The sequence below is a fragment of the Dipodomys merriami genome, unplaced genomic scaffold (genome assembly GCF_024711535.1).
Source record: "Dipodomys merriami isolate MVZ:Mamm:240054 unplaced genomic scaffold, mDipMer1.0.p SCAF_25, whole genome shotgun sequence".
NCBI lineage: Eukaryota > Metazoa > Chordata > Mammalia > Rodentia > Heteromyidae > Dipodomys > Dipodomys merriami.
The window spans coordinates 16,163,918-16,191,432 of NW_027203937.1; the positions used below are offsets into that span (position 1 = coordinate 16,163,918).

A 27,515-nucleotide genomic window follows, 5' to 3' on the forward strand; every position below is an offset into this window, starting at 1 on the left:
TACACTCCATAGGAAGGGTCTTAGTCATCACCAGCTTCATCTCCTTTATTATTAGGACACCTTGACTTTTAACTTTTTTTTTTTCCTTCTAAGACAACCAAGGTATGTTTGTTCCCTCCCATATTCGAGATACTTCCTGTGAAGTCACTGAAGGTCAGGAACCAGACGTTGGCCCCACCCTTCCCAGAGCTGAGGTACCTTAGCCTGGCCTACAATAAGGTGACTCTCTGCCTCTCTACCTGCTTCCTCAGGGGCACAGATGGGTGGTGGGATGAAAGCAATTCTGGCCTGAGCCCAGCCTTTTAGTTCCCTGTGTTATAGGTTTGTGGGCCCAGGAATTCTCAGGGAAGGGCAGATATTTATTTGGTACTTAGTGTGTGCCCAGCTTAGTGCTAGGCATTGGGCACACAGCTGGAAAAAAAGACTTGGCCTCTGTCTTTGTGAAGCTTGTCAGCTGTAGGGAAGACAAATACTGGACAACCACAAAGTAGATGTGCCTGTGCTATGATGTAAGTACTATGTGGGCAGTCTAATCTAACATTTGGAATCTGAGAAAGTTCTCAAGGTAAAGTGTTTAGGTTAAGGTCTGAATCAATGAACCTAGACAAGTAACAAGGAAAGAAAAAGCAGATATAATGTCCGTGGACAGATTTCATATTTCTCCATGTTTATCCAATATTCCTGTCCTCTCTGATGTTCTATAAACTCTCATTTATTTTTGGGTGCTGGGGAGCAAACCCAGAGCATCAAGTATACCAAGCACATGTGCTTCCATTGACCTAAGTTCCAGCCTCTATATTTCTGTCTTCCTTCAATTAAGATATTTTTAATTTTTCCTATCATTTTTGTCTTTGATCCATGGGTTGTTTAGTTTCCAAATCTATGGGGCTTTTCTTGGATGTATTAATTTTTAACTACTTCCCTTATGGCCAGATAGTATAATCTATAATTTCTCTCTTTCCATGTGTGTTAAAACTTGTTCTATAATCTCTGATGTGACCTATTTTGGTGGATATTCCACACACACTGAGGAAAAAAGTGTATTCTGTAGTGTGGTGGGGGTGTGGGGAGGTTTTAAATGTCATTTAAGGAGGTCGGTCCAGCATGTACTCTTCTCTGTCTGTTGCCGGGCATGGTGTGTTGAAATCTCTGTTCCTTGTGATTTGCTTTATTTTATTTCTCCCTTAATTCTGTCAGCTTTTTTGCTTGTTTTTGTGTGTGTGTGTGTGTGTGTGTGTGTGTTTTCTGATCCTAGAGCTTGAACTCTGGGCCTAGGCACTGTTTCTGAGCTTTTATGCTCAAAGCTAATGTTCTACCACTTGAGCCACAGCCCCATTTCTGGATTTTTTGTAGTTAATTGAAGAGTTTCATGGACTTCTCTGCCCAGGTTGCCTTTGAAGTGTGATTCTCAGATCTCAGCCTTCTAAGTAGCTAGGATTACAGGCATGAGCCACTGGCATTCAGCAGTTCTGTCAGTTTTTGCACTAGGTAATATGAAGCCAGTTACCCAGTACATATACATTTAGAATTGTTATATTAACCAATTGTATAAACCCTTCTTTATTACAATTACTCCCTTGGCCTGTTAACAGTTGTCCTTGCATTAATGTCTTTTTGTTGTTATTGTTGTCTAATTTTAATATAGCTGCAAAGCTTTCTCACACTTACTATTTGCATAGATCTCTACCCCTGGGCTGTCAGCCTGCCAATACCCGTATTGAAAACACATCCCTTTCAGCAAGAGACCTGGCCCTTGCTAGGCTCCCAGGGCTCTATCCTTGTGTCTGCAGCTCAGGGTCTAACTCCACTTTTCTTCCCAGCCTGCAGTAGGCTGTTATAATTGCATGCTTGGTGCTTGCCAACCTGGAATAGGGACTAGAGTAGGTTCTAGCCCCAGTTTTTGGCAGCCCTGATGGGTCTAGATTCTCTGGAATTTCTTTTCTCAAAAGAGCTCCACTGGGGGCTGGGAAGGTGGCTCAGTGGTAGTGCTTGCCTTGCATGCATGAGGCCCTGGGTTCCATTCCTCAGCACCACATAACCAGAAGAGGCCAAAAAGTGGTGCTGTGGCTCAAGTGGTAGAGTACTAGCCTTGAGCTGAAGAGCTGAGGGACAGTACTCAGGCCTAGAGTTCAGGCCCCATGACTGGCAAAAAAAAAAAAAAAAAAAAAAGACCTCCACTGTACCAGATAAAGTGGGTTTCCTGCCCCTACCCAGTAGTGTGGTAGTATTTTTTCCCTACGCCTGGATACCATGCCTGGGTTAGCAAGGTTTTCTGTCCTTACTTGCCAACCTGTGCTCTAGAAGATCTAGTATTAAATTCCCTCCAGCCCCCCTCTCCTAATCTCTCCCTCTCTCTCTCTCTCTCTCTCTCTCTCTCTCTCTCTCTCTCTCTCTCTCTCTCTCTCTCTTTTTCTCTCTTTCTCTCCCTCTCTTCTTCTCTCCCTCCCACCCCATTCTCCTCTCTCCTAAGGTACAACTTCAAATATTCACTATCCCATGAAAAGTGGCTCTTAAATGCGGGCTCTCTTCTATATTCCAGACCAGTGTCCAACTGCCTTCATGGAGGTCTCAAAGGGGCCTCCAAGATGAGTTGATCCTCCTCTAAATTTTATGTCCTTCCATTGTCTTCCATCTTAGTGACTGGCTCCATCATTTACCTGCTTACTCAAGCTGGAATCTTGTGGCCATCCTGGATACTCCTTTAAGTCCCATCTCCTGTTCTGTACATAAATCCATCACCAAAATCTTGTCCAATCTCTGTTGGCTTCCCCCAGGGCTACCCTCTTTAGCATTAGTGTGGCTCCGCCATACATCTCCAGCTTCATTTCATAGTCCTCCATGCTTCCTCCCTGTGCTTAATCACCCTAACCTTCTTTAATTCCTCTAACAGGCATGCAGCTCTCATTGCACTAGTTAGAGTAATACTAGAGTAATATTGCGGCAGCAAACTCAAGCATCTTAGTCACTTAGCACAAGAAAAGTTTAGTTCTTATTTTTATTTCTTGTTTTTATTTCTTGTTTTATTGTGGATATTCCTGGTTGGCAGAAGGCCTCCACATGGGCATGTGGGCACGGTGCTGGAAGGAGCATTGATCACTTACGCCCACATTGTACCAGCTACAGCCGAGTCACGTGACTTCACTGAGCTGCCTGTCCATGCTGGGGTGGAAATGCCTCCTTCACACATTCTATCCCCCACTGCAGTTGCTCATTACCTCCTACCTTCTTCGGTCTCAGCCACCTATCTCTTCCCTCTCTTCCTAGGTCATCTCTCCTCCCCCTGTCCCATCTCCTGCTTCATGCACTTCTCTGGTGCCATCTTTAGGTCCTGCACCCAACCCAGCTGCAACATGGTCCTGTGTGTTCCAGTGACTCACGAAGGAATGTATTGTTTACCTACCAGAGGCTGGCTTGGTCAACAGTCCATCACTTACTAGCCAGCTTCATATGGGATAGAGCAGTCTCTTGGCCATGAGGTGCCCCTTACAGCTGGCCCTGCTCATCCCCCCATGGTTGAGTTCCTGAACTCCTGCCTCATTAGACACATGATATCTAATGCTGACCTTAGGAATGTAAAGGGATCCTTCACATCCATCCCAGGGGACCATGCAGAAGCAGGCAGGCACAGGAGAAAGATTATTATAAGGTTTATTAGAGGAGCCATATTTTCCCCAAGAGGGAGCATGTGGCACCCTTCACTATCCAGGTAGCAGGAGGGCCTGGGGATAGGAAGTGAGGTAGTGGGAGCTCAGGTGGGCCTGAGAGGAGAGAGAGGAAGTAGCTAGCTGAAGGTTGGGAACTCCAGGACTTGGAGGAGCTCAGGTTTGGGTGGAACTGAAGACCCAAGTTGGGCACAGTGCTTCCAGAAGGAAGCCCTCAGGAGTGGATGATTTGCTGCTGGGGTGTGTGGAGGTTTGCCTGAAGGAAGGTGACATGTTAGCTACTAACTCTAAAGTTAGAGTCAGTGCCTGGACAACCTGTAGCCTCCTTGCCCAGTCCCATGCTCTGTGTGTTCATTCTTATGGTCTCAGCGATCTCACTGATACTTGATAAGGGCTACATATCCAGTGTGGAGGAGGGAGGGTGACTCTCGGGTATCAGACATGGAACCATGCAGATGGAGTCTTAAAGACAGTGGGCAAAGCATCCTGGGCATGAGCAGGTAGCACAGGAGAAGGCACTGCCCACAGTGGCACCTCTTCTCCAGTGAGCAATGGGAGCCTGATGTACCCTGGTAGAGGTAATGGGTGCCATCGACCTCATATCTGCCCTGCCTTTGTTACAGATCTCAAAGGAGGATGCCGTCCTACCAGTGGCTCTCTTCCCCTCTCTCTGCGAGCTCATTCTTCATAACAACCCTCTGGTGTCCCACACACGAGGTATGAGGCTCACAACCTTCCCCTCCAGCCCAGTGTACAGGAGCAGTGTGGGCACCCACATTCCCAACTCCTGGATACCAGGCCTGGGCTCTGTTTTGGGCTGGGGTGGGCGAGATCGATGAGGCACTGGGAAAGGAGAGACAGCAGACACTGCTGAGTACCCCCTCCATAATGTTCATCCTGCTTGCATTCATTGTCTCCTGTGGACTTTGATGGGAACTGAAGCTCAGGGAGCCTTGTGCTCTGTCAGGGTCACACAGCAAGAAAGAGTGGAAAATGGAATTTTCTAGAGCTTGCATGCACTCTTTGAGCTACACCTTGCTTTGTAGAGCAGATGTGGTGTGGCTTCATTTCCTACTTCCCAAATGGTAGGACCCTCCCTGCCAGAGCAGGCTGAACACAGGGCACTGTCCAGTGGTGGAGGCTGCTGTCTCAGACAGCAGCTGGGCAGGTGAGTGTCCTGGCTCTGCATCAGTTCCAGGGAGTCTAATCCTCCCCCATCCCCACCCCCACCTCAGGCAAATTCTTTAACCCCTCTGGGCTTCTGTTTGCTTGTCTATTGAATGAGAACTATATGGTACCTTCTTCCTGGGGTTGATGAGAAAATTAAGCTGTATTAGCAATTTGAATAGTGCTTTTAGCACATAGGAAGCCCTGGTCACTGTGAGCTAACATCCTGTTTTCCCCTCATGGAACCAGGGGTCCCACCACTGTTAAAGAGCTTCCTCCAGGAGCGACTGGGAATCCACTTAATTCGAAGGAAGTTAATAAAAGCTAAGCATCATATGTTGATGCCTCGGAAGGAATCACGAAAGGTAAGTGTTCCAAAGCCCCAGAGACTATATGAATGAATGCACCCACTCAAGCCTGAGCAGAGAGGCTCCCTCTTACCTTCCCTCTCCACAACAGACAGTGTCCTTTCCTGTAAAATACAGATTGAAATGGAAGGGCCTGACAGCCAGAGAGGCCCCAAAACAAAAGGAGGGGCCTTAGATATCAGTGAGTCAGGGATCCCCTGATTTTACAGAGACACTAAGGCCCACCCGAAAGGAAAAATAAGTCTTGAGGTTGGAAAACTTAGGGAGAGACTTGCTCTGACACTTTCCATAGCTGCCTGACCTTAAATAAGAGTTTCTATCTCTAGTCAGGTGCTGGTAGCTCACAGCTGTAATCCTAACTAATTAGGAGAACAGGAGGATTGCAGTTCAAAGCCAGCAAGCCAGAGAATCTTGAGAGACCTCTACTTAGTCCATAGGTAAGCACATAGCTGTCATACCAGACTAAGAGACTGGGGGGGATCACAGCCCAGGTAGCCTCCTGACAGTGGAGGTGAAGGAGGAGAGAATAGTTAGGCTTTTGCTAGTTAAGGAAATTGAGCCATTCAACAGGAAGGAAGTTTTCCTTTTGTCCAAATCCTAAGGGAGATTTGGCATTTGAGATTTGATATGCACATGTACTTTATATGCTGGTATACATATACCCTAAAAGTGGCCCTCAGAGTCCCAGAGTAAGGTCAAGATCACTGTGGTAAACCTTCATCAGCCCCCTAGGGCAGAGCAATATGGTCAGGGATGATGCAGCCTAAGGATGAGGCCTACAGTCCAAGTTGGAGTCAGAAAGGCCAGGCCTTGCAAATGGGGCCTTCCTTGGTCTGTGTACCTTTCTAAGCCCCAGTTTCATTACTATAAAATGAGGGTGATTGAGCCAAGCACGCTAGCTCACACTAGTAATTCTAGCTACTTTGATGGGCTGAGATCAGGAGATTGAAGTTCAGGGCCAACTTGGGCAAAAAAGTTCATGGGACTCCATTTTGATGGCTATGATGACACATGCCTGTCATCTCAGATTTGATGGGAAATGTAAAATAGGAGGATGGCGATTCAGGCACTAACCCAGTCAGAAAGTGAGAATCTATCTCAAATAATTGGTACAAAAGAGGGCTGGAGTCATGGCTCAATATTAGAACACCCGTCTAGCAAATTCAAAGTCTAGTACTATCAATAATAATAATTAGTAGTAGTAGTAGTAGTAGTAGTAGTAGTAGTAGTAGTAATTGTTCCCTGGTGATTCTGAGGGGTAAATAAAACAGTTATGCATAGGATAAACAGATACACAGTTGTATTATTTCCTTCCCTGCCTCACAGTTTTCATACCCAGCATTCTCAGGTTGGTGAAGCATAGGAATAACTCCTGATCCACCCCAGCCTTCCTCCCACAACAGGTGAAAAGCCAGATCCCCAAGGTGCCGAAGCGGCCTGTGATACCCCAGCAGCTATACATGGTTACAGCTGAGTCGCCCTTGCGGGATGTGACAGAGCCAGAGGCAGAGCTGGAGGAGGAGCTTCCCCGTGCCAGGAGTGCCACTCAGGACATACACCTGCCTGCCGAAGGCCTGGAAGGCCTCTCCCTATCCCGCAGGACCTTCGTGCCGCTGCCCCCCATCTGCTCTGACTCCACCCTGCAGAGTGAAGAGAGTACATCCTGCCCAAGTGACACAGCTGGCCGTGTCAGTCCCGAACACCTGTCGGATGAGGACATCAAGAACACAGAGTCCATCTTCCTGACCCAGGTGCCTAAACTCCATTTGCCCACCCATTGTCTGCAGAGCCCATAGCAAGCACAGGACAAGTCTGGAGACCCAAGGGCAGCCCTGTTGGCAGGGCTTGTGTGCCCACCCTGCGAGCTCCAGACATGTGAGATTACAAAGTCACCAAAAGGCACAGGCAGCATCTGGGGTCTGTCTGGATGGGGTGCTGTCTCTGCCTCCCTGTGCCTCACCTCTCATGCTGCCCCTGGGTACCAGGAGCAAGGATGCTCAGGGGCAGGGCCCTCGGAGCACCTACAGTCTACTGGGAAAGCTGAGCCTGAAGGAGACCTAGAGGAAGGTGGGACACCTCTGCCCCACACCAGATGAGCTGAGTTTTGTAGGCAGAGTAGGAGCTAGCAAGGTGGAGACTTGGGCCGCAAGGGCTTTCTGGCAGAGAGCACCACATGAATCAGGGTAGTATAAAGGAAGGTGCTATAGACGGATGACATATTGGGAAAGAGAATACAGGTTGAACATCCCTAGTCTGAGAGTCTGAAATCCAAAATGCTTCAAAATCTGAAATTTTTCCAAGTACCACCATGACCACAAGTGGAAAACTCCACACCATAAAACTTTGTTTCATGCATAAAATTATATAAAATATTATGTAAGATTTCCTTCCAAGTGTGTGTGTGTGTGTGTGTATATGTGTATATAATACACACAATATAAACAGATTCAGGATTGGGTCTCATCCCTGAGGTACCCCACATATGTGTGTGTATGCGCAAATATTCCAGAATGTAAAATGTTTCAAACCCGCACAAGGGTCAAAGATTTGACAAAGTCTACTTGAGCATCTTTATTGTATTGATCTCCCTGCATCCAGTCTTCCCCTTCAGGCTGCCCATGACCAGATCTCTTCAAGAGGTACACCATCCATACATTATGTCTAATTCTCTACTCATTTCCTTTAGTCCACATAGAGAAGATAAATTGATAGGGCATAAAGGTACCTCTGTGAGCTGGCTTAGAACCTTTCTAGACAATGCAGAGCTGGGTGCTAGTGGCACATCTGGAATTGTAGTTTCTCAGGAGGTTGAGATCTGAGGATCTCAGTTTGAAACTTTGTCTGCCCCAGCAGACAAATCTGTGAGACTCTTTCTCCAGTTAACCAGCAAAACAAACAAACAAAAACAACCAGAAGTGGAGATATGGCTCAAGTAGTAGAGCACTAACCTTGAGTGAAAAAGCCAATCAAAAGCTTAAAGGTGTGAGTTCAAGCCTGAATACTGGCATACAAGGAAAAACAAAACATTTAGGTAGGCTAAAATCCTCCATAGTTTGCCATCAGATAAAGAAAATGTAGACAAAAAAGACACCCTCAATTTGGCATTTAAAGGCCCTTACTCATCTGGGCCCTGACTGTCACCTGTGACTACTTGGCTCTCCAGCTGCATCAATCTTTAGTTGCCCTACATTGCACCTTGATGTGTCTGGCCTCTCTACCTTTGCACATTCGGTTCCTTACCTGCTAGTTCCCTTTTCTCAGACTTGCAGTCCTTCTCCCCACCTTGCTTATGGATGGTTCTCCTGGCTCCTTCAGACTTGGCTCAGGCTAAGAAAACTTCCTGGTGGGATTGGTTTTCCTCTGCAATCAACCCAAACCACTTGCCTCCTCTGGTAACGGCATTCATGGAAGTGTTTGGTCCTTACCTTGTTTCCTATCTGCTTCCTCAGTCCCAATCTCCGTCTTGCCCTTAACAAGGCCTAGCATGGAGACCAGTGCAGAGCTGATTCTTGAAAGTGGGCAGGGAATGAGCCGTGTGTTTTCTTCCCTGCACAGGTGAATGACCTGCCTGGCCCTAGTACCCAGAAAGGTGATTTGAAGGAGAAGCACCAAAAGAGACCACTCACAGCACCCAGAGAGGTGAAGAGGACTAGACGGAAGCTCCCATCTGCTACCACAAGCAAGTATGCGGGCTATGAGGAACTGCTGACTGCCAAGCCTGATCCAACCTTCGTGGAGCCCAAGGGTATGTCTTCACAGATAAGGTCATGGCCAAGTCAAAGTGGTGCCTAGCAGCCTTTGCCAGCCAGGATGCTGACTTCTGTCTAAATGTCATCAGAGGTCTCTTTACCCGGTCCTGGCTTGAAGCCCTGCATGTTGGGATCCTTATCCATTTCTGGTTCCCCACTGGCCTTGGGGGCCCGGGGCTTGCTCAGCTTGTCTGGCTGGAGAAGCCAGGGAAAGGTAGTTCCCAACACAGCTAAGCTCCAAATTGCACATTCACAACCTTCCTTATCTGGCTTGAGGCAAGGAAGGCATCTCCTTCTCAGAGCCCCTCCTTCCTTATTTCCTATGCTCAGCTGGGCTCTTCTAGGAGTGAGGAGGGGGGTGTTGGTCACATGGCAACCAGCCTTTACTCCAAAAAGCCAATACTATGCTTCCGTTAGGACCTGTGCTCACAGGGGACATGTGATGAACTTTAGGCCCTGGAAGGTTAGGGAGCTCCAGGAGCGGTGCTTTCTTGTTGAGGATTACCCTTTCTAATTGCGGAGGTTGCACTTGGAGGCTGGGGAGTGCAGAAATAGCGCATGCCCTTGTTCTTTCCCCCCAGGCATCCAGAAGAACGCCCAGGCCCTGCAGCGCATGCTCAAATACCCGCTTCTCTGTCGCTCTTCTAAGCCCAAGCTGGACTCTATTCAGAAACCCTACATCCCCAAGCGGAAGCGGGTAAGCACCCAGCCGCGGAGACTCCCGAGGACCCTGCGGGTTGGGATGGGGCTGTCTCCGTGGGACCCTCCAGGCCTGATTTCCCCAGGCATCCCTCTTCCTGCTGCTAAACTGTGTGAAGTGAGGCTCAGAGGGTCTGCAAGGGGCCTGGCCCTAACCCCCTCCTTCCCCAGGGCGCGAGGGTCCCGGTCCCACCCCCGCAGAAGACCCGCGCGCAGGTGCTGGACAACATCCTCATTCGCATGCGGGACCCGCGCAACGTGACGGAGGCACCACTAGGTACGGCTTGGCCTCCGGCCTCCGCGGTCCTCGCCCTGTCTGGGTGCCCATGAGATCAGGGGGCCTGGCCCCGGCGGGAGGGAGGTTGCCCCAAGTCCCAAGGCCGGTTGGGATCCGCACCATAGCTGGAGTAGATGCCGTGGGCTGGCGGCCGCCAGCAGAGTGGCGGGTCTCGGTCTCCGGGAGTGTCTGGGTGGGAACCGGGCGAGCTCTGCGGCGCCCCCCGCTGGTCCTCCTGCAGGTGCGGTGCTGCGTCGGCGCAGGGAGCAGCGGCTCGTGACTCAGAAGCAGTACCGTGAGGCCAAGAGGCTGCTCAAGGAGTTCCGCGCGCGCTACCGGCAGCTGGTGCGCGGCTCCCTGAGGACAGTGTTCGGGTCGACCCCGCCCCAACCCCACCCAGCGCTGAGCGCGGGGTCCCCCAAGTTCGGCCGCTTCCTCGAGATCATGGATGAGTTCTGCCAGGAGCCCACGACCAGCGACTCACCAGGCTAGGCCTGCGCCCCGGGTCGTGCGCTGCCTGCCTGCGCCCCAGCCCTCCCTGTGGACTCTGCGCCCTTGTCAGGGCCTAGGAGGCTGGGCCTGGCACGGGCCTGAAGGTTCAGCTCCAACTCGAGGGACGCAGAGTAGGGAGCTCGGCAGGTTCTCCCCTTCTCGGGCTGGGCTGCACCTGGTGCCTGGCCCAGCAGCAATAAAGAGTGGTGCATAGAGCAGTGGGGTGCGCGCGGGCGTTCTTTCTTGGAAAACGGGTCAGGGCCACAGCCCTCATACCCTGGAAGGAGCCTCCGGGAGGCAGGCACCCTCAAGGAGCCAGTGGGAAACACCTGAGCCACGTGTGTAAGACAGAAATGGGGTGAGGTGCTGGAACAGAGAAGCCGTTCCGAACCTAAGGCCCAGAAGTTACCTGTCTTGCCCATGGTCATTACAAAGGGGGGTAAAATCGAGGCTTTGAGGCCTTGTGTTTTCTCTATGAGGAAAGCGTTTTCTCTTGTTTGGGGGAAAAGGATGATGGGACCAACAAAGGCCAACATTTATGTGGGATTTCCCACCGTTCGGAAATCCAGGACACAAATTGAGGACTCAGTACAACCGCATTGGCTTTGCCTCCACAACAGACCTCTGGCTTGTGCAGTGTCAGTGGTCAAGGCAGTCTGCCCCATTCTTGGTGCATGCCCAGTTGCCAGCATCTGCTACAGAAGAGGAGCTGGACAAGGCCACCAGGCTGGATTCCAGGATGAATATTTGGGGACAAATGTTGGATAGATCCAGTCATTTGGACAACTCTTGCTCCAAGGTTCCTTTCCTGAAGATGCCACCTGGAGATGGCAAGCCTGCAACCCCTAGGATCCAGGAAGCACTGGTATAGGGATTATGGATCCTCAGCAAGCAGAGACAACCTGATTTGCAACTAAATATGTGCATGTGAGTGTACTCAATTTTTAGTCTCACACAACAGCCAATATTGACAGGATGGTATGCCATCATGCAGCATAAACACAGGGAACACCAAGTGAAAAAGGCTCCTGAAGAGATGCATGTAATGCATGCTGACCCACAGCAGCAGCTATGTTTAAGGGCATGCTGCTGACAGCATGGATTTCCTGGAGTACCAAACATACTGCGTTGTAAGAATCTACCCAACAGTCACATCACCAGCTTCAAGTTCGAATACTGGAGAATCCCCTGGACTGCCCCTTTAGTCAGATTGGTGATCAGACTGTAGACACATCCCTGTACAACCTCAAGGCAGCTTCTATTTAACCAGCAAAATGCCAGAACTAGAGGTCTGGCTCAAATAATAGAACAACTGTGAGCAAAACTGCTGAGCAAGAACGATAGTTCCTGAGTTCAATCTGCACATGCACGCACACACACACACACACACACACACATACATACATACACATAATATCAGATTTCTAAATATAGCCCTCATGCAAGGACAATGTCATCCTCCACATTCATTCTTTACTCACACTCTGGGCTGAATTGATCATGAGAGAATAAGTGGTATATTGGAGACAACTTACATCATAACATATCCAATGTCATCCTATACCTTGGAAATCTCATCCCAGATTCTAACTTCTCCCATCATTCGGGATGTAGCAGCAAAGCATTTCAACATGGGGGATCTCCACGTTCACAGAACCCAACACATCGTACAGTTGAAGCTTATTCATGTTTGTCAGACATAGCTCTCCAGAGTCAAGACTGATAAGAAGCAGAACATTAACTTTTCATGAGTTTGCTTTACTGTATTTTCAACTTGGGCCTTGCCTCAAGCAGGCAGACAATACATTGAAAAATGCACTTTGGTACTGTTGAAATAAACACATCATCCCACTCAATTCCACATCATTTCATTGTGATAGAAGCATTCCTGACAAGTCATCCCTGTTCCAAGTTCTGTCTTTGTCAAAATGCTCTTTATGATGAATCAGGCGAAGGGAAGTCCACAAGGATCCAGGCCTTCTTCCAGTTCTAATGAAGACAGCAAGTTGAATATATTATCACTGGACCACCAGGGAGCTGCAGCAGGCTGACTAAGCCCAACAGACAACCCATTTTCCATTTCCAGGAGAGAAGGGGAAAGTCCTTAGGCAACTGTATTTGTACACATGTTAAGGGTACATTGTGCACAAAAGAAAAATCCAATAGTTGGCATTTAAGTTCATCATAAAACCTGTTCTCTCAGGATTTTTTAAGTGCTCTGCTAGAGGCCCAGCATTGGTGATGCCATGTTTGATGCAAACCTGATTGAGGGAAAACCCCTGCTCCTTTTGTGGCATAGTTCAGAGGGTAGGTGGTGACGACCATGGAGAATCTGCTGCCATATTAACTTGTAACCTGGGCCAAAAGGTACTCGAGGTTTAATAACTTGATACTTAGCAAGTACATTATTTGTACCTCAAATTAAATGACAGGAAAGGAAGATGAACAAACCTTGCTTTATCTTGGCTTTCTCTCTAGACACTAGAAAAGGGGTGGGTGGGTGGGAGCCTGCTTTAGAATCTGAGGTTGCTTTTCACATATAAAAAGTTGCCACCTTCCTAGCAAAACATTAAAGACCCATTTACTCACAAAGAAAAGAGTACTTTTTTTCTACGTAGAAAAAAATACACACTGATAACACATAAAAGCAATCAGCCCATTCAGTCTTGGCACTTTTCCTCTTTATCCAACTGGGCTAATATCTAAACAGGTAACCTCTGCATATCTCTAAGTCTCTTTTCTACAGATGGTGGTCTTCAGAATGTTCCAGTAATGACCATCATGTATAAAGAAACAATTCTGAATCATCTTCAGAAGAAAATCTGCTTAGCCCTCTTGCCCTAGAATCTGACTCACTTTCTACTGAGTAAGAATTCATAGCCGGGTCAGTTCATTCCAAAGACCAGGCCAAAAGACCACTTTATTTGTTGATGAGAAAAAGATTGGTTAAGAAACATTTAAAAACACTAAGGAGTTTCTGATTTTCAAGGAGAAAATGAAGGGCTGGATAGATTTTAGCCCTTAGTAAAAATGAGTTACACCAACCCAAATCCTATCCGTTTCCATGATTCCACTCTTACATTACATCATGGGGGTTTTCCCTACCTGAGTGTATACTTAGGGGATTAGGTATATTTTAATCTTAATAAAAAAATAAGAAAAAGCTATTTAAGAACCTCCTACATAATTTGGGTATGCCTTTTATTCACAAAGTGTGTGTATGTGTAGAACTTCATTTGTTAGAAAAAGGGGTGAGGAATTTTAGCTTGAATGATTTCAATGCCTATTCCAGCTCTACCATTCCATGATTATCATTCTTTCTGCACTTTCGCCATTCTTGCTCTTGACAGCAAAAAGTCAGTGAGAGAAAAGAAAAGGGATCTCAAATTGCTGCCAGATCTGGTGAGAGGTGAAACTGGAGGTGAGGTTGGGGAAGTGGTTAGGAAGTTGCAAAAGTGACCATGTCAGTGATCCACAACTTGTTTCATTTCTAGGGGCCTGACTAAAAGCTGCTCCTGAAGAGGGGTGATTCTTCTGTAATCATTACAGAAGAAGATTCATTTTTCCCTGGTAAAATTACTTTGGAAATGAAAAGCACTGTTACAATCAAAAGCCTAAATACTGATGGGGTGTCTAAAATGTTCAAGGCAGCCTGCTGGGTGCTGGACATGCAAAATAGGGTCATGAAAGAACACTGCTATAAAATTAATGGCCTTCTGTAAGACCATTATCATACTGTCCAGTCACACACATACACCCACCACACACATTCAAGTACATTCCACTGGACATTAAGCATCTCCAGAGCAGAGACTATCATTGTATCTCACGACCCACCACAGGATTGGCACAAGTTTAAGATCTCCTATGTATGCATCAAATTAACAAAGATAAACACTGCAGCCTTTAGTCCTCTGCCTCCCATTTTAGTCAGTTTGTATTCAAAAAACCAATGAAGTAATTTTAATCTCTGGAGGACATTTTTCCCTTTTTCTTAAAGGAAAACGAGGAAAATATCTGTGACTAGCATTTCCTTCAGGACAAAAAAATCTTAAAAAAAATTAAAAAAACAAATGAAAACACATAGAAAAAGGCTTCTCTGGCAGGCCTCTGCCAGATGTAATCTTTTCTAAAAAGAGGCAAGTCAAGGAAAGGGCCTGGGGCTGGGTGCATAATCCTTTGATCTAAAGCCAAGCCAACAAGGCTCAAGATAGATGACTTCTTCCAACTGGGACAATCAACAAGTCATGAACATGTTCCCAAAGTGTAGAAAAGGCTAAGAGACTCCTGAGGGCGACACATTTCTTGGACTTTCCATCAAAATGACTCCCATTCTTCCACCTCTCAAAATTTCCCTTTTTGCATGGAAACACAAGGTATACACACAAGGAACACTGTAGGACTACTTCAGTGATTTGTGAGCAAAACAAAACGATTATTTTGTGTGTCTCATTCTATTTTCCCTCCCCCATTATATTTTCTCCTCTTGTCTCTTGCTATGCTATCAATTCTGTGACCACGTTCACAGATGAGCAACAAGAGATGGAAATTTTTCTGAAGGTGTTCAGGTTTCAATTATTAAGTATGAAAAGAATCTTAAAATACAGATAATACCTTAGTGATGTTTTTTTTTCCTTCTCCAAAGCCAAGCTGATTACAGAGTAAGTCTCTTCCCTCCTTAACTAAACTGTTGAGCCTACATTTGAAGGACTGCTGTTCAGCAATCGGTGTGGGAAGTGGCCTGGCCCACACCATCTTGGCCGTCACGGCAGGTGCACAGGGAGCGATCAGGAAGCTGGATCTAGGGTTTGGATTATCTGCTACAAGAAAGAGCTTTTCATTCTGCACCTGAAAAAACTTGTTGCTGCTACTATGCACATTCTTAAAGTATTCACTTGGGGAACTATTTAAAATATATAGCTTTCATCTATTAAAAATATTTATCTTTTTACCAAAAACAAAATTCCAACTGAAAGCACTTTTCAAATTATTGGGGATATAGAAAACGGTGGCAAGTGGAAAAATACGTGTTTTTGTTTCTACCATCAAGATTAGCCTTCCCCATAATATTTACTATGATCAAAAGTGGAGATATAGGAAGTGGTAAGTTTTCTTTACAAGCATTTAGAATGGTCACCATCCCTGTCCTCTGTAGACCAGTGCCAGCTCTTCTCCTGGAACCACTAACATGCCCTCTCACAGCCCCGAGAGGCCACAGATGCACAGGTCCTAGAATTGAAGGGAGCAGTGTAAATATAAAGTATGAGACCGATGCATGTTTTTACAACATACACATCTATACACATGCACACACGCACACACACACACACACACACACACACACACACACACAGAGGACACAGTATTTACCACCAAAGTGGTCACTGAAGAGACCCCACATGTCCCACTGATGACCACAACCCGCCTGGCACCTCTGGACATCCTCCTCTTTGAGAACTGTGTGGGAAAGGTGCGCTACAGAAGAGAATGGCTCGGACTGCTTCACAGTGACATCTTATTTTTGACTCAACACCCTTGATTTTGATAACCTACTTGTCTTCCAAGAGACTCCAAGTCATTTTTGGCTAGTTCCAAATTTAAAATCCTCTCTCTTGTAACTCTAAATTTGAGATAAAACCTGTCCTGAGAAGAATGTGCTATTCGTATTCTATGGCCAATGAGTCTGTTCTGGCCCTCAGCCTCTGCCTTAGCCAAAAGAGTAGACTAGAACAGAAGACTATGTTCTTTCCCATTCTAACATTTTAGAGTGAGTCTATGCCCCTAGGTGTTTCCAGACTTTGAAGGCAGTTTCAGAAACGTTTTGACCAAAGGTAACACCATTAGGGAAAGCTGTAGTATCCTGATTGGGGACTACTCAAGGGGAATATCACACATTGCAATATACAAGCTCCAGGAGGTTTGTTAAAATGCCAGTCACATGACTATGGTAACAACTCATACAATCACAGGGAATGCTAGCCCATCTGAGATTCTCTAAAATCATAACCTAATCTCTATTAATGAGCCCAGAAGGGCAGAAGCACCAAGCACCACTTGGGATGCAAAAGACACACAGTGTCAGCTGCTAAGAAAAATAACCCCAAATGTCCATGGGACTGAATTTACCAGCTGCATCCAGCTAGATACCTTGTTTCCATAGTATGGAGTTTCAGCATTGTTCTTTGCCTGACTTTGGGACAATTTGTTTTTAGGATTTTAAATCAACATTGCAGATAACCATTGCCATGTAAAAAGTAATCATAAAGCCCCAATTGTATTTTGTCTCACAGGCTGGAACCCCTAGGAAAGCTTAAGACTATAGACTAGGGATGGGGGTGGAGGGCACAGTAGATAACTTATAGCACATGTTTATGCTCCCCATCCATCTAAGGACTTGAAGGTCAGTTTTGCACTATCAGTGCTTCTTCTAGGTATCACTGACAGTTCATTTGAGCAACCATCACCGTGGACTATACTGCTTAGTAGCTGCAAGAAACTGAACATGTGCGCTGCAGTTTCATCATCTACAGTTGGGGCTAATATCACTTACAAGTCAGGTCTCTTAGGATAAACAAATTAAACAATGTCTATGAATGTGCTCTCTCAGCCATACAGCATTTGCCAAATGTCATTTTTAAATCGAGAATGTAAGCCAAGTTGCAGAAGAATAAGCTCCACTGATTTAGGATGACAGGGTTATCTGTGGCAAGAGGAAAGAGAGGAAACATATCTAATCTATCCTTTTGGATATTCCAAAGTACCACACAGCTCCACTTCTTTGAAAAAGATGGGATAAATGTTTTATCTGCAAGGCTGATTTAAAACAAGACACAATTGAAAAATGTCAGGAGGTCTATCTATTTGAGAAGGTATCCCTCTTCCCTCTACCATTTCTAACTCTGGCCACTGTTTTCCTGAATGAGGCCATTCCAAATCTCATTCCAAGTGGGTGCTACCAGATTTGACCCAGAAGTTCTCCAAGTTGGGTCACTCAGGGAGGAGTGCTTCTGGCCTGGGTCAGAGAGAACAGAGATGCAGTTCCCTTGGATTTTAACTTACCAAGACCCTGGTACCTCTCAGAACCATTATTAGACAGTGTTTTGCCATGAAAAGAAACCCAAAGTGAGCACACTCAGCTCTTCTAGATGAATGATCCAGGGCAAAGACCTCTTAAAAACAGATACCACTGTTCATTAAATGCTACTTGGCCCCTGCCATGCTGCTGGACCTTAAGAGATACTGATCCACACGTCCTTTTCGCCGACTCACAGTCCGCCTCTCATTGTCAAACGCACGTTGCAACTGCAGAGCTAGCTGTCGGTCTTGTTCTTCTTGCTGCAATTTCTGCTCCATCTCTCGAAGTACTGGATCTTTTGGGACCAGACCCACTTCACTGCTAGTTTGTCGCAGTTTCTTAAGGGAGCCATTTTGTTCCAGGTGCTTGGTCTTACAATGCCTTTTCCGACCCCGACGCAAGGAAGGAAGTGGCTCCTCATTGAAGCCATCTACCAGAACACCATTAGCCCCATCAAAATGATTCAATGCCTTTAGCTGTTTCTTTGTTTTGAGGACCCCATCCAAAACATTGTTCTGGGGTAACACTGAATTAACTGCAGAGACTTTCATAGCTGTGTTTATACAGGTCTTGTCTAATGTAGCATCTGCAATTGACCCCGACCCCTCAAATTGCTTCCCATCCAAAGAAGTCCCACTGGTTGCCCTTTTGAGTTCTATGGGATGGCAGGTTTCCAGTGGGACCTCGGTGCTCCTTTTTCTACCACTGTCTTCTTCTGATTTTGTTGGGCTATCAGAGGAGAAATTCTCAAGCTCAGCAGAGGTGACACACTCACAGAGTATCTGCTCACTGGACCATCTTGTAGTTAAAGCCAGAATTGGCTTCTCCTTACTAGAATACAGAACTTCAGAACTGGGTAAATCTTCCCCTGTTTCAGGGGCCAAAGAGGTGAGAGTGGCTTTTGAAAGGGTTTTTTTGATCTGCCGTTCCTGAAAGATCTGCTCCCATTTCTTGAGAATTCGTGGACTGGCCTCATAAGAAGTCTGCTTCTGCAAGCTTCTGCTGAGGTTTCGAGGGGTCGATTTGATGATGAGGGGACTCAGAACACGCCCATCAGGGAGTCTCTTGGGAGGAGTGCATGGAGAGCAGACAATGGGCTTGAAATGGTTTAGTTCTTCGGAGATGCTATCATTGCTTTCAGGACTGATGGAACGTTCTGGCTTATGCAAGGAGGCCAAAGATGAGAGGGAACTGAAGGGTAGACGTTTTTCAATTGTTAAGTCAGGAGCTGAGAGGCAACGATTGTTTTGAGTAGACAAAAGGACACCAATAATGGGGTTGGAGGCTGGAACCATAGTTGTGACCTGAAAGAGATTTCAGAGGTTTTATGTGTGGGTATATGTGTGTTTCTACATAATTACTACAGATGGTGGGAAGATAGGGAAGAGAAGGACAAGATAATGAATGAGTAATGTGAACCTATGAAACAGGAAAAAAATCTAGGTACCAGTGGCCCACACCTGTAATACTTGCTACTTAGAATGCTGAGATCTGAGGTTCCTGGTTAGAAGCCAGTTCAAAGCATCCAGGCCAGAAAAATCAGTGAGACATCCTATCTCCAATTAACCAACAAAAAGCTGGAAATGGAGTTGTGGTTCAAATGGTAGAGCAGTAGCCTTGAGCAAAAAGGCTCAGAGACAGCACCCAGGCCCTGAGTTCAAGCTCCAGAACCAGGCCAAAAATTAAAAAGGAGGGAAAAAAATCTTTAACCTAAAATTTGTATCATTTAACAGAAATTCCTACATACTTGAAACAACAAAGACTTGAAGAAGTGGACTAATTTAGAGCATTTTTTTCTCGAATGGCCTAATGACATCCATCTGGTTACTAATTTAAACCTTCCTCCTTCACACCTTTGTGTAGAATTCTCCACTATAGCCAATACAATGTGCCTAGGACCCATTATGCCTCTTCTCACTTGGAATCATTCTTTTGTGGCAATGTGCAGAAGAAGCCATGTGTGGCTAGGGTACCCTGGAAGCCTGTGGCTGCGGTGTACCTTGGCTTTGTTGGGTTGAGCTGCTCTGAATCTGCTCTTCACTCTGTCTTGGACTGTGTCACTGCAGCTTTGACTCCTCTGCACTTTAGAGTTGAGCTTCCTGCAAATAAATAGATTAATAGATGAAGGCAAATGTCAAAATTAGACCATATAATTGAGGGAAAGATAATCTCTTTTCTGCATTCTAAGTCACTAACCAAGAAAGATCCCTTGTTGTGCTACAATAGAAAATGAATTAATTTATTAATGAAACACACTCTAAGAGCAAATCTTGCCAAAAGAGAAAGAATGTTCTACAGAGAACACCTTGTTCAAGCTTTTACTTCCACAGTAGACAAAATGAAGCAAGATCAATGTCTATTCTGCTCATGTTAGAGACATATTAGGACACTTCATCATTCTTAATAGGGTGCATTCAGCAGTAAATCATTCTTACAAACATTTTCTAGTTATTAAGCTCAAACCTCTTCTCAAACAACCAAAACTAGCCTTTCCAAACGCGCGCGTGCACGTGCGTGCGTGCGTGCGTGCGTGCATGCGTGCGTGTGTGTGTGTGTGTGTGTGTGTGTGTCAGTCTTGGTGCTGGAACTCAGCCTAGGCATGGTCACACTGTCCCTGAGCTTTTGTGTTTAAGGCTAGTGCTCCACCACTGAGTAACAGCTCCACTTCCTACTTTTTGGGCAGTTAATTGGAGATAAGAGTCTTGAGGGCTTTACTGCCAGGGATGGCTTCCAACAATGACCCTCAAAAATCTCCTGAGCAGCTAGGATTACAGGTGTGAGCCACTAATGCCTGGCTCATGGTAGGATTTTTATGTAAGGTATCAAAATTAAATGTAGTCTCTACCTTAACTCATTACATTTTAGTTTCCAAAGTCTAAATCTTGGTTATTTAAGAGGCTTTGAGAACACATGATTTTTTTCTTATGACTTACACTATGACTTTACAAACCCAAATGAAACTCCACAGTACCTATTTGTATTTTGAAGTCCACTAAATTTTAGCAAGATGAATGCTGAGAGAAAACAGTTCCTATGTAGCTAACTCCCTTCCCCCAAATGTTTTCTTCTAAGCATTTTACAGTTTGGGTGCTTGCGTTTAGGTCTCTGGTTCATGCTGATTAAATTTTGCATATGATATGAGGCTGGGGTCCAACTCCAAATTTAGGTGTCCCAGCTAGCTATATGTAAATTTTATGTTGTGATAGAATCACATGCAACTTTCATCTTCCCTGCAGACCATAATTAATTTCTTACCTTTATTTCCTACTCCACAATTCTTGCCTAATATATCTCACCAAGCAAGCACTTATCATGTACTTACTACAGGCCAGACATTGAGAGGTACTATCCAGACACTGAGAATCAGAAAATGAGACAGTGGAAATGTGTAAAAAATCAAAGCCCAGAGGGTAGGTCAAATATGTAATGCAATATGGTGATGGGGCACAAAAAACGTGTGTATAAAGGCAGGAGCAATGATTACATTACACAAACATAACAGGGCATATCTGCACATGTCTAGATGGTATAACCTACTTAGGCTAGCACTTAGGCTATCTAATATAGACTGTCATAGTGATCTACTGATCAAAATGTTACGGTGCACACTGATTATATTGTAATGGTATAGTATAATGTGTATAATAGTATAGTATACAATATGCAAATCAGATTTCTCCCCTGGATTTGTTGTTTTTGTGTACTGCAGTTGTTTGATGAATTTACTTTTTAATTTTTGTATGTGCTGTTACTGGGACTTGAACTCAGGCCTGGGTGCTGTCCCTTACTTTATTACTTAGGCCATAGCTCCACTTGCAGCTTTTTGATGGTTAACTGGAGATAAAATTCTCATGGATTTTCCTGCCCAGGTTGGGCTCAAACTTTGATCTTCAGATCTCAGCCTGAGTAGCTAGGATTATAGCCACCTGGGTCTTAATTAGTAACTTTTAAAAACTGATTTTGAAAGTCTATTATTTGTTACATGTGGCCACTGAAGTCTCTAATACAAGTTGGCTTAATAGTCAGTTATTAATTGAAGAATTCCTTAAATGCCAAGACTCAGCTCTCTTCTTTCCCCCTTAATTAAGCATCCATTAATTGCTATAAACTTTTGATTAGTTTCTGGAGTTCCAGATAGTTTTAACTGTAAAAGAAATGGGCTTTTTTTTTTTTTTTTTTTTTTTGCCAGTCCTAGGGTTTGAACGCAGGGCCTATGCACTGTCCCTGAGCTTCTTTTGCTCAGGGTTAGCTTTCTACCACTTGAGCCATAGCACCACTTCTGACTTTTTCTTTTTATGTGGTATGGGCATCATGCACGCTAGGCAAGCACTCTACCACTAAGCCACATTCCCAGTCCCAAGGAGATGGGCTTTTGGAGGTCCTGGCTCTGCCAATTTTTGTTGATATCACTAGGTAAAGTATCTTTTTGATACTGCTGAATATCTAATTACTGGACAAGAAAGGGGTTTTATTACCAGTACTATTCTGAAGCCCTCCTGCAGATATGGAGTAATACAAAGAGTCACTAAAGTCATAAATATATTGTATAAAACATCAATATAGGCCTAGTGCTAGTAGTTTAAGCCTGTAACCCTAGCTACTCATGAGGCTGAGATCTAAGAATCATGGTTTAAAGCCAGCCCAGGCAGAAAAGTCCCCATGAGACTCTTATATCCAATAAACTACTCAAAAAAGCCAGAAGTAGTACTGTGGCTCAAGTGGTAGTGCACTAGCCTTGAGCACAAACAGGCTCAGCACAGCACCCAGGCGCTAGGTTCAAGCTGCAGGACAGGCAAAAAAAAAAAAAAAAAATCAATATGTTATAAAGATATTATTATTTTTGTTGTGTAGCTTTCATTAAGTAAAGAATCTTCAAAATGCTGGCTCAGAATATTCAAGAACTTGTTAATGCTCTTAGGACTGAAAGAATTCAAACAATACTTTCACTAAAAAATAGGGAAAGTAATTACTTCTCCCTCATTCTTGCACATTCATTGCTGTAACCCCAAACTCAAACATAGTATGTCTTACAAATAAATAAAAACATGTGCAGAAATGTCTCTCTCTTAAGAAAAGGGGGAATTTTTGAACATTCATTTGGACCCCATTTTCTGTCAGGTACTGTGCTAAATATTTTAAATATATTTTCACATTTAATCCACACAGAAACTCTGAGATGGGTATCATAAATTCCCAATTTGTAGACAGAGAAATGAGAGACATGGTCTTCTCTTTCCTCCGTTTCTGGGATGAAGCTTAAAACCAGAGAATCACTATGAATCTACACTTATGTTCTTATTGCCACAGAATACTAACATTCTACTCTACTCTGCCTTAGGAGAGACCCGATACATCTAGGAAAGCACTATTTGAACACATAATGAAGTTATAAACAAGAGAAAGCAGCATTGTCTAAAAGTCAACAGGTTTAAATTTTTCACTGCCAAGAGCCAGATGGTTTTCTAGGACGCCTAGTTGGCTAAAAATACCCACAACCACAATGAGTCTGACTTACAAAGAAAAGCAAGGCGGCAGCTGGTATAAACTTGCAACTAGAAAGCTAGGACACTTAATGCTTGTAAAATGCTGTTTGAAAGAATTCAAATGATAATAATATGACATAAAACAATAATCAGATCATGCTATTGGTTCCTCACTCAGTACTTTTATCTTTCAGACCTCTACACCACACAATTTTCTTGGGTTCTTTTGTTGTTATTGTTTGGTTTTTGTTTCTTATAGAGTTTTTTTTTTTGGGGGGGGGGGAGTTGGTCGGTTGTGGGGCTTGAACTCTGGGCCTGGGTGCTGTCCCTCAGCTCTTCAGCTCAAGGCTAGTGCTCTACCACTTGAGCCACAGCGCCACTTCCGGTTTTCTGAGTGGTTTATTGGAGATAAGATTCTCACAGACTTTTCCTGCCCTGGCTGGTTCCTCAGATCTTAGCCTCCTGAGTAGCTAGGATTACAGGCTTGAGCCACCGGTGCCTGGCTAGGGTTTTTTTTTTTTTCCTTGTTTTTGTTATTTTTTCTTTGGCAGTAACTGGGTTTTGAACTTAGTGCCTCAGGCTTCCTAGGGCTGGCACTCTACCACTGAACCATGCCCCCAGCCTACAAGTTTCTTAGTTAAGAAACTGGCATACCTTCAAGTCACATTTTGAGAGGATGGGGATACACACATATGAACATGTGTGCATAAGTGTACACACACACACACACACACACACACACACACACACACAACTACCAGAAGCTTCCTTAAGCTTTGGCCCAGCTGCTATGCACACAAAAATGAGTGAGATTTTGTTACAACCCTCTTCTTGTGTGTTCATGATCTGGAATACCTCCTCTGTCTATACTACAGCATTCATTTTATGTTTAAGTATAAAACATAATAAATTTTAGTATATTCAGAATTCTTTAACTATTTCAACAATTAATTTTGGATTACTTCCAAAATTAATTGGAAGGAATTGAAAAGGAAGCCAGTGAGAATGAGGGTGTGGCTCAGGGGTAGACAGATTGTTTAGCAAGTTTGAGGCCTTGGATTCAACCCCTGGTACTGAAGGAAAGAAAAAAGAAAGCCAGTATGCTTATTTGTCTATTCTGAACATTGAAATAATAGAATTCTAACAATAAATCGATCCTCCCTCCCTTCTTCTCTCCATTTCTTCCTTTCTCCCTTCCCTAATATATTAACTATAAGTCCATCTTTTCCTTCCTTCCTGCTTTCCTTCCTTTTTAGTACTCAAGTTTGAAATGAGAACCTCCCAGGACCTTGTCCTTGCTAGGCAAACACCCTAACACTTGGTTGTATGCCTGAAGCCCTTTGTTTTGTTTACTTTTCAGATAGGGTTTTGATTTTATTCAGGGTTGACTCTGAGACTGCATTTTTTTTCTATCTTCATTTCCTATGTAGCTAGAATTACAGGTCAGGTGTGCATGACTAAACCCAGTTTTCTTCTTGCTTCTTTTTTCCTTCCTTCCTTCCTTCCTTCCCTTTCTGTCTTTCTCTGTCTTGCTCACTCTCTTTTTTTTGGGGGGGGAATAGGACTTCTCTAACTTTTTTGCCCATGCTAGCCTTGAACTACAATCCTCCCATCTCTGCCATTCACACAGACTACTATTTATTTTGCTAAGCAAGTGAACAGGAACACTTTTCTTGGCTCTATTCCAAAAGGCCTAGCAGAATATAAAAGTATTTAAGTTTCCTCAAACAGTCTTTCACCTTCCTCTGTAGTAACCTTGTATTAAAAACAACAACAATAACCAAAAAAAAAAAAAAACAGAAACAGTCTTCTGTTCCAAAGACAGATTATTTCAAGACAAATATTCAAATACAGGGCCTCTTGTCACAGAGCTTTGACAACTGACAGAAAGAACATATGCATCTGGAGTCAAAAGAGAACTAGGTTCTAATGCTAGCTGTCACTCCACTGAGTGGACAGGTTCTTGAGGCAGTACTGAACCAAAGTTTGTTTACACATAAGCACATACACAACAGCTTCTTGGAGAATGGTCTTAGGATCAACACTTCTGGGGGAGAATGTGTGACAGCAGAACTGGGAGAGGGACAGTTCAAGTGTAATGCATCAACCAATCCCACTAAATGCTCTGTAGCTAGAATGCCTAATGAAAACCTCTTTGAACTGCAGTTTCCTTCGCTATAATCTAAACATATTACATGAGGTATAGAAAGAACTAACATGGCAGGAAGAATTAGGAAGCATTAGGCAAAAGCCAGTTCCCCTCATTCTATCCCTCACCTTATTCTAGGCTTTTCTGGAAACTACAGGACATTTCCATTCTAAAATGACAAAGACACTACAGACATCTCTAAACTCTGTTGAATTTCTAACATGCCTAGTTTTTTGTTGTTGTTAAAACAGGGTATTGCTAACTTTTGCACTGACTAGTCTTGAACCTCTGAATCTATACCTCCAAAGTAGCTGATATTACAGCTAACATACCCAGTAATAACAATAAATCCTATTTTGGGGGGAGGTAGGGGATGCTGATACTGGGGCTTGACTTGGGACCTCACACTCTCAGGAAGCTTTTACTGAGCTGGCACTCTTACCATTTGAGCCACACCTCCAATTTTGGCTTTTTTCTGGTTGGTTGGAGATGAAAGTCTCCAAATTTGTCTGCCCTGGCTAAGTTCACACCTTCATCCTTAGATCTCAGACTCCTGAATTTGGGTGAGAAATTTCATCAGCTTTATACAAAAACAAACTGGAGTAAAGATCGTACATTTTTGCATCATTAAAACAGACCAAAGGTACACAGTAGCTAGTCCCAGAATGTCTCCTGAATGAATGATTCTTCCCACCTTTCCTATCTCCATGTCTCCCTCCCTTCCACCTAATTATCTTTATAATATTCATCTAGTTCCTCTCTTCTTTCATCCCCAGAACATGAAAAGTCTAAAGGATCAAGAGATTTCTTAAGAAAGGGCTTAAAAATGTTTCCTTTTTGAAACACATGAAGATACAGTTAGTTAGTTGTAGGCAATCAAAAGGATATCAACTTTGGCCTCAGTTCCTACTAAAATTTTTTTTAAGTCCTGAGAGAGAGAGAAAAAAAAAAGAAATAGTAAACACTATTCACCTTAAGCTGTAGAACTGAGGGACAGCACTCAGGTCCAGACTTCAGGCCCCACCACCGACCAAAAAACAAAAAAGAACCAAAGGGAGAATCTATGGATGTTGTCAGACCAAAGATGACTTTGTTGTTTCCCTTTAGGATACTTTGCAGCAGATAAATTAGCATAATTCTACCCTGAGGATGGCAGAAAATATTGCTTTTCTTTAACAATTCTCCATCTATGAAAACTCCCCCAGAGTAGCTACAACAATACCTGTGCACCCTTGGTCTGTTTTGTCACCATCAAATGAAAGAACTTGAACAGAATTTGACATCAGTCTCTTACCCTGCCAGGAAAGCTAAGGAGTAGGAGTTGTTCTTGGAAACAAATGCCGAGCGATGTGTTTGTGTCATCTGGCCTCGAGAAGGTTCTTCATTCTCTGAATCTGAGAGACGTGCAGGACACTGACAAGGAGACAAGGTAGACAACACTGTCCATTTGGGATTCTTGTGGAATATGTTCTAGCTACAGCTTCAAAGCTTGCTTTTTCTTAATCACTTTTTGAGTTCTGATCGATGTTTGCATATGCATCCTAGATATCCCAAACCCAAATGTAGTTCAAATTCATATATCCAAAATCAAACTCACTATTTCCCTTCTCTAAGTCCTATCACCAACTATCTAGACACCTCAATGCTATCTATGACTCTTCCCCCCCCCCTTACTTATAAGCTATTATACATTTAAATAGAGGTTTTTGGATACTCTAATACTTGTAAATACTTCAACAATTTTTTATATCAGACCTACTAAAACAATGATTGTTATTATCTTTCACTGATGGTGAATAGACTCAGAATAGTAGCTTGTGCTAGCCTGATTCTCAATCCTCCTATTTATACTTTTTGAATACCTGGGATGACAAGTACATGCCACCATGCCAGCTTTTATTGGTGGAGACAAGGCCTCGTGAACTTTTCTCCAGGCTGACTTCCAATCATGACCTTCCTGCCTCAGCCTCCTGAATGCTGGGATTTTATAGAGGTATGTTACCACACTGGCATCTATGTAGTATTTTTTAAAATAATAATTGAAGAATAGTTACTATTATTATTATTATAACTGGAATCAGAAGCCCGAAGCCAGGCATTAGTGGCACACATCTGTTATCCTGATTACTCAGGTTATCCTGCTGAGATCTGAGGATCAAAGTTCAAAGCCAGCCCAAGCAGGAAAGTCCATAAGACTTTTATGTCCAATTAACCAGGAAAAAGGCAGAAGAGAAGTAGAGCTTTGGCTCAAGTGACAGAGCACTAACCTTGAGCAGGAACAGTGCCTAGGCTTCAAACTCCAGGGGACACAGACACGGACACACACACACACACACACACACACACACACACACACGCACACGCACACGCGCGCGCGCACACACACACACACAC

The 27,515-nt window shown here is 44.3% G+C and overlaps 2 protein-coding genes across 9 annotated transcripts in view; one reads left to right on the forward strand and one right to left on the reverse strand.

Annotated features, from left to right (window-relative positions):
• The window catches only part of Xrra1 (X-ray radiation resistance associated 1), a 51,018-nt gene extending 40,388 nt beyond the window's left edge, over nt 1-10,630 (forward strand). For 7 of the 8 annotated variants that reach the window (XM_070035008.1, XM_070035010.1, XM_070035011.1 and 4 more), the window contains 8 exons: nt 94-219; nt 4,286-4,379; nt 5,079-5,194; nt 6,601-6,948; nt 8,753-8,942; nt 9,528-9,643; nt 9,817-9,922; nt 10,164-10,630. In XM_070035008.1, the coding sequence (XP_069891109.1) occupies nt 94-219; nt 4,286-4,379; nt 5,079-5,194; nt 6,601-6,948; nt 8,753-8,942; nt 9,528-9,643; nt 9,817-9,922; nt 10,164-10,414 (1,347 nt within the window). In that variant the 3' untranslated portion in view covers nt 10,415-10,630. The remainder of the gene's footprint in view (nt 1-93; nt 220-4,285; nt 4,380-5,078; nt 5,195-6,600; nt 6,949-8,752; nt 8,943-9,527; nt 9,644-9,816; nt 9,923-10,163) is intronic. The other variant, XM_070035013.1, reaches the window with a different exon arrangement.
• Nucleotides 10,631-12,151: 1,521 nt separating this feature from the next.
• Nucleotides 12,152-27,515, reverse strand: part of Rnf169 (ring finger protein 169) — a 43,591-nt gene continuing 28,227 nt past the window's right edge. Inside the window, exons 4-6 of the mRNA XM_070035016.1 lie at nt 26,416-26,534; nt 19,489-19,588; nt 12,152-18,793 (exon numbers count right to left, since the gene is read on the reverse strand). Of these exons, the coding sequence (XP_069891117.1) occupies nt 17,615-18,793; nt 19,489-19,588; nt 26,416-26,534 (1,398 nt within the window). The 3' untranslated portion in view covers nt 12,152-17,614. The remainder of the gene's footprint in view (nt 18,794-19,488; nt 19,589-26,415; nt 26,535-27,515) is intronic.